Source organism: Pteropus vampyrus, unplaced genomic scaffold (assembly GCF_000151845.1).
Source record: "Pteropus vampyrus isolate Shadow unplaced genomic scaffold, Pvam_2.0 Scaffold248, whole genome shotgun sequence".
Classification (NCBI taxonomy): domain Eukaryota; kingdom Metazoa; phylum Chordata; class Mammalia; order Chiroptera; family Pteropodidae; genus Pteropus; species Pteropus vampyrus.
The window spans coordinates 1,249,554-1,256,863 of NW_011889029.1; the positions used below are offsets into that span (position 1 = coordinate 1,249,554).

The following is a 7,310-nucleotide window of genomic DNA, read 5'->3' on the forward strand; positions in this document are numbered from 1 at the left end:
AAAAAAAATTATAATTTAAACTAATCAAAAAATATCGAGGGTCAGACAAAAACGCCTTACCATTCATTTCCTTGTGAAGGGTTTTCTAGCAGCACTCGGATTATGTATAATAAGCAGCTTAATAATTTGAGAGAAAAATTGAACAGACGTATTCTTAGACCTTTAAACAAACAACAGAAATTTGATTTTCATTTGAACTTAGTTCACGAAAGACTAAAGAGAATTGTCAAGAATGTCAGCTTTAAACGCAGCACTTAAATCGTATTTAGAAACTACAGTACCCTAATTGTCTAAACTCTCTGAAGCTCTAGATAGCTGAATTTTAATGAGCTGAACATTGAAACAAAAAGCGAGATGGACAGAACGCACAAACTGCAAACAACAGCAAATAGTATATGTTGAGAGTAAGTCTACGCTTGAGCATTCGGAAGCCACATAAGTCCTGTCCAATCGAGACTGGTTCAAATACGCTTAGAAGTTTAAGCATTTTCTACATCCATGAATTTTGGCATAAATCTTGGCTAGCTGGAAGACCTAGCTGCTTACAAATTCACGGCTTAACTTATGAATCTTGTACCTTCAGAATACCTCGTAGATTTAATTATTATGATAATCATGTCTATAACTATACATTATACTTTTAATTAGTAATTGTATAATTAGAAATCATAATAGCATAGTATATGCTGAGAACTATACACACACACACGTTTCTAAATTTGCTCAGTTGAACCTTACTTTTCACTTTAGATCAAATACCAATAAACTCTTAAAATTTTCATGGGAATTAAGATTGCCAGATACCTTCAAAACTGTGTAGGTCACAGTTATACAGCCTTACCGATGAAGAACAATTCAGATTAAGCAAAACATGCTTAAAATCTGATGAATAGAAACATTACCTTTCCTGCAATTATCAGGTAGTAGCTGATTCATGCATTGTGAATACAATTATGAGAAAGGCCTTCCTATAATTATGACTTAACAAAATCTGGAAATGAAATGTCACTTTTTTTTTTTTTTTTTGCTATACCATATGTGAATGTACTTGAGGTGACATTTCTTAACAGTAAAAGGTTAATGTTTAGTAATTGTGCAGTTTGCCCTAGGCTTTTCTATTACAATGCTAGGTACACGTTTTATGGGTTAGCTTCTTTATAAAGTTTCTTTAAATTATTAATGAAATTGCCCTGGTTTTATAGAATCTGTGTCCCCAGTGACTGCTTAGTCAAAGCTGGCTGCTGGTGAAATAGTCAAATTATGCATTTATTTTTTCTGGCCTGGAGAGATAGTATTAGCCTTAAAGTCAAGCAAACCTTCCATCCAGATGTTGAGGCCCCTTTAGCTATATCCTGGTGGGGCTTCCCTAGAAACTTTAAATAACCAGATTAGACAGGCATTATTAGCCTTGACCTTGAAGCTAACCTGCCCTTAAGTCTCTAACGAATGTGCCTTAAATGTTGAAATATTCCCCGTAGTCAGTATTTGGATAATTTCTCGCAGCTCAGGCTTTTCTCTTTGAATCCTACAGAGGCACAACATAATTAAGGACCACCCTAGGAAGATAAAGGGGTCAAAATTCAGAAAGAGCCAAGTCTACACCCACCTACTATAGACCTCTCTACCGTTTGTGGGCATTTGAAGCAATAATCCCATGAAAAATTGTACACTGGCTCATTCAGATGGCTTTTAAAATTCATGGTATTTTTGGGAGGCAACAAGATTTCACTAACACTTCAGCCTTGAACAAGCTTAGGAAGTCTGTGACTGCCAATTTCACGTCCTCTTCAAATCTCCGTGTCTTCCAAATTCGTCTGATGGTCAGAATCATAAGGGCTGTTAAAATCTGAGCTTAGCCCTGTACTTCCTGGTTTAAGATCACCAGGGAAGACCACTAGCAAGATGGACATGTCAGGACACGCTAGATGTTTCTTCTTCTTGGGCACAGTTAGGAAACACTAAGCCTTTCCTCACAAAATCAGATAATTATTCTTCGTATGAGTCAGTCAGAATCACTAGAACCTTCTCATCATAAGATTAGGTGTCCCTTGCAGTTAAAATGTGGAGACCCCTTATCTAGATTATTTTCCTCAATGTTTCTACTGACCTAGATGGCCCACTCAGAAGCCTACTTATTGGTGTGGGATGTATGTGGAATTTGCAGAGTTAAAAGTATTCAAGAAGCCTTAACACCACCAGATGTAAAATCTATACTTCTCTAACATTTTGCTGCCTAGAAAACAAGATTATCAATTGTATTCTTTACATAAACAGTATGTTGAAGAAAGACAGCGTTTGAGGTAATTACACGTACAAACACATCGACAGGAATAAAACAAATGACTTACTTGATCTCTGGTTTTTAATAAAAAATAACTTTAGTCTCTCTTTAAATGTGTTTTCATTCATATAGAATTCAACTTGTACCCTGCAAACAGAAAATAAGAGCATAATTAATCTGAACACTAATATATAAGAAATTAAAAGTAAATTATTCGATTTAACGCATTGTATATTTGGAGTGAATCCTGGCCACCAAAAAAAAAAAAAAAAAAAAAGTAAAACACTGAATTTTTTTGGAAAGAAACAATTACTTTTATTTTTAAAGACATGGTGAGTTAAACTATCATATGTAGTTAGCTCAGTATCTGTGTTAGCGGGGGTAATGAGTGGTGTACAGGATCCAAAACAGCAATAATGCAGAAGTCTTTAATATGTGTCTGTGAAATAATTTTGAATCAGTGTTTTTCCAATTTTGGCCCACGTCATAAGAATCAATGGGATTCTTGAAAACTTCAGTTTGAGCAGCATTACTCCAGTGGGCTGTGTCAGAATGTCTTAATGGATTGGGACTGAAAGTCTCTTTTCGAGACGTTTTCACCTTGACTCTATTTGTGACACGTTATCAGACACTTTACCTTGGTATTTCTTTAGGCTCGTAGTAAGATGCGCATAGATCAGCAAAGGAATGGTAATGGCAAGTAGAAGATTAAAGTCACCATAGGTATAAATCAGACAAATCAATGAAGGCACCGAATGTTATATATTTAATCTAATGTAAAATAATATCAACAGTCTAAAAAACAGTATTTATTTAATAAACGCATCTGCTTTCTCCCTAAATTCCAACAGACTGTCTTTCATGTGATGGCATAATTGGTATTTTCAAAATATTGAGCGAAAAGAAAAATGTGTCCAGGGCACGGTGACTTGTTGATAATCATCATTTGAAGTTTCTTAATTAGTCTCAAATACATGTATTATAAATTAGGGTTACAAGAACAGCTAAGAAAACATTTGAATATTTATACAAACAACAAAGATTTAATTTCATTTTTCCTAATATCATGAAATTTTGATAATGCAATCCATATAAACTAGATAGTTTTATAGTTTTGTTTTATTTGGTAAGACTACACATGGGAGATAAAACCAGAGAAAAAAATGAGCATATAAAGATGCTCATGTATTAGGGAAATATTTCACTACTATATTCTATGCCGTATAGACAAGAAGATTCATGAATATTTTTAAAACTGTCGTTTATGCCATAAAAGCGAAAGGAATTTTGTTATCAATTGCAAACCAAGTTTTAACTGCTTTACCTGCTAAAAGGCTTGAAGGCTCTCTAACTTTACCTCTTATCCATAAAGAAAGGGTTTTTTTTTGCATAAACTTTTTTTCATTCCTTTTCATCATTTTCTCATTCGCTGTCCATCTTTTGTTTTTTATTCATCTTACATGTTATGTGAAACATAAAAAGGACAGAAATGAGGTTTCTCTTGTTAATTTCTTCCAGCAGAATTGCACGCACGTGCACAACCCCCCCCCACGAACCCACACGCTCCCACATGCTGTGACACTGCACGCACACCCACGCACACACAGAACTCGGCCAGTGTCCTTTATTAGATCTGCGTCCCTTGTTTATCAAATGAGAAGGCAGTTCATTTTAAGTAAAGCGACTGTGCTACCGATATCAGGCTAAATTAGTTCAGATTTGCTATGGATACAAAAGCACATTTGAGAGGACATATGGCTATTACACAAGTGATTCAGCAAAGGCCACATAGACTTCCTTCCTAGAACTATCAAATTTATAAGAATACGAGTCCATTCCTCGGATAACAGCCGGAGTTCAGTTCTGAGGATATAATTGAGGTGCATTTTTTTTTTTTTTAACTAAAATGAGATTGTCTATAGCCTTATGCAAAATAAGCATGAGAGATCAGGAAAGCATTCCATATGAGAAAAAGCTCAAGGAACTGAAAATGTTTAGTCTAAATTTAAAGCAATAGCAGCACCAGAACAGCTTTCTTTAAATACTGAAGTGGCCATGATTGTTCAAATGAGCTGACTCATTAATGTGATGCTGTCGTATAGGACGTATAGGACCAATCGTGGAAAATGAGAATTCTGAATGAGATTACCCAGCTTTGAAATGGCCATCACCATGAAGTGGAGAGAACTCCAGAGTATGTGCATGAGCCGGAGGCTGGACGACAGCTTGCAAACGATTGTTTATTTTTTCCCTGAGGGTAAAGACAGTTTTGCATGGTGTGAGGTCTCTCATTAAATGAATTCCAAACTCACTTCTAATTATACTACTATGCAAAGGAAAACAATTAATCTAGTGATCCCTCCATGTCAGTATTCTCTGATCGTGGGTATTAAAGTATGGACTGGACCGCTTTCTAAATGCTTCCGAAAGTTAAAGCTAAAACAAAGAAACAAAACAAAACAAAACAAAACAAGCAAAACACTTTTTTGATCCATGCCTTCTCTCAGGTACAGAAAAATGTCCTTAGGTTTATAATTTATAATATAGAGTGGCACTTTCTTTTATTTGATCTAATGGCAACTACTAGAATCAAGGCCGGTTAGTATTATTAGTGTCATCTTTTGGGACCTTCTCCAGGGAGTTATGTAGACTTTAGCGTTTATCCTTCTCAACTTTGTGATTTACTTGGTTTTAAATATCCTCCTAGTATTTCCTTTCCCTCCCTTCGTTCCTCTCTTCCTCCTAACCTCCCTCCTCCCGTCTCACTTTATCTGAATTTACCTGCATCCAGCAGGGTGGCGCAGTGAATTCTTTCTGGACCTACAGTTCTGAGTAATACATTAAGGCAAATCTGCCCTCGTCACTTCTTCAAGTGTCATTTTTTTCACGTGTTTATCCTTCAGGTAAAATTGGGAATCATTTGGTCACACTTCCCCCAATATAATAGTAGAATTAGGATTATAGTTAATTAAAAAAAGTGATATTGCAATCATTACTAGGTGACATTTTCTCCTCTTGACATGTTTTCATTGTTTCGTGATGATATTCTTGTGTCGGTTAGAAACGTTTTCTTGTTTTATTTGGGTAGATCCTACACATGCTTTGGGATATTTATTTCTGGGCGTTTTGTAATTTTGGTTGCTATTTTTAAAAGGGTTTCGTTTTCACGTTTAACTTTTGTGTTTGGTGTTTTAAAGAGCTATCATGAACTCCTTTATAGGTAGTGATTTTTTTTTCAGGTTTATTTCTTGGGGTTTTTCTAGGCAGACAGGCATGTCACCTGGACACCTTCTCCAGTGTTTCTACTTACTACATCGACTAGCAGTTTTTGGAGAAAAATATGAACTGTGGTGAGCATTCTTATAAGAGAAGGCCTCGTGCTTGTGCAGTTAAATCGTTGACCCCGGAATTGCAATAAATATTTATGTTTTACTGAAAACCATATCAGGAGTGGATTGATGTCGATAGTAATCAAAAACCTGTCTTGAATCTGTCAGGTGGATGATACGTTTTTGGGGAATGTTGACAGATTTGGTGAATTGTTTCAATCGTTTTTCTTTTATGCAATTATTTTATTTTTCAATTCTGGAACAAATTGTTTTTGTAATAGTAAACTATCGAGGCAGTTTACTGATGGATTCATTTTCCTATATGTTTAGGAATTTTTCTTCTGTAGTCACAACTAAGATTGATGTGCTATCATCTTTAGATTATTCTGATATCTTTAAATACGAAGCGAAAAACTCTCCAGATGTTTCTACGCTCTGGAACAATTTCGAATGCTGTAGAGATTTTTTTGTGTGTGTGCGTCGCCATCATCACTTTGCCCTAACGGTATCAACTGACCTAATGCTGATATTAATTTGTGACTTTCCCCTCATTTTCCTCTCATTCCTCTCATTCGTCTCATTCTGTTGCTGTTTATTTGAATTTAGTATAAAAATCACGCAATATCTTGTTAAAATGCAATTTCCTTCCTTCCTTCTAAAAATTCTTATTCGGTGCCTTTAAAGGAGGCCTTACCAATTTAACAACACAAAAATAACTCTGACCCGGGTCGTCGGTGCTTTGTTGCTTTTTCCAAGGGCTGATGCCCCGAACTCCACTCAGGATGCCCACGAACTTGTGTAGACACCGTTTTTGGAACTTAGAGTAGATATAGATCATTCTTCAAAGGAAAGATTCCTCTTCCGTGTCTAACTGGTGCAGCTCCCTTCCCTCCTCCCTCTGATTCTTCAGTATTGGTCATGGGGTCCTTTTCATTACTGAACTCCTCTCGAACAAGGCCATACCTGCCCAGACGCCCTGGTCCCAGCAGGCTGGATCAGTGGGTGTGTTAGCTCTGCTCTCTCATCGTTTATGTGTTGATGGTTTTCCTTGGGAAAAATCTACATCCGAAGGGCAAGTCAGTATACGCAGCCCCCAGCACCCTCGCCATTCATAAGAACTTATCGTCTAGCATCCGTTCTGTTTCCTTGTATCGTGGCGTCCTCCTCGTCCCCTGCTTGGTGCTCTGATTCCAACGAGTAAGAAGAAAAAACGAAGCCCAAGTACCACTGCCGAGATCCCCTCTCCGTGATCACCACGGCCAGGTTCTCAGTTGGCTTTACACTTGGGAGCCTTCCACCTTTCCGGATGGGCCACTTTACTCTGAGTGTACCCCTCTTTTCTCTGAAGTCATTATGCGTTGAATTCGTATGTCCTCCGAAAAGATATGTTGACGTCTTATAAGAAGACACAGAGAAAGACGCAGAAGGAAAATAGCCACGGAAGACAGAGGTAGAGACTGGGGTGACACAGCCACAGTCCAAGGTGTGCCCGGGGCTCCCGAAAACGGGAGAGGCGAGGAAGGGGCCTCCCCTGTAGGCTTCAGAGAGGACAGAGCTCTGTGAACCACGTGATTCGCAAACTTCTACACGCCTCAGTTTTGAGTCGATGCATTTCTGTTGTTTTCTGGCACCGAGTAACTGGCACTTTGGCCTGGCAGTCCTCAGAAACTACCAGAATCACTTCCTGATCGTGCAAAGGC

At 37.5% G+C, this 7,310-nt stretch overlaps 1 protein-coding gene across 1 annotated transcript in view; it reads right to left on the reverse strand.

Moving 5' to 3' along the window:
• The window catches only part of LOC105301694 (potassium channel subfamily T member 2), a 211,494-nt gene that overhangs the window by 146,495 nt on the left and 57,689 nt on the right, over positions 1–7,310 (reverse strand). The window contains exons 2-3 of the mRNA XM_023520107.1: positions 2,349–2,428; positions 61–160 (exon numbers count right to left, since the gene is read on the reverse strand). Coding sequence (XP_023375875.1) covers positions 61–160; positions 2,349–2,428 — 180 coding nt within the window. The remainder of the gene's footprint in view (positions 1–60; positions 161–2,348; positions 2,429–7,310) is intronic.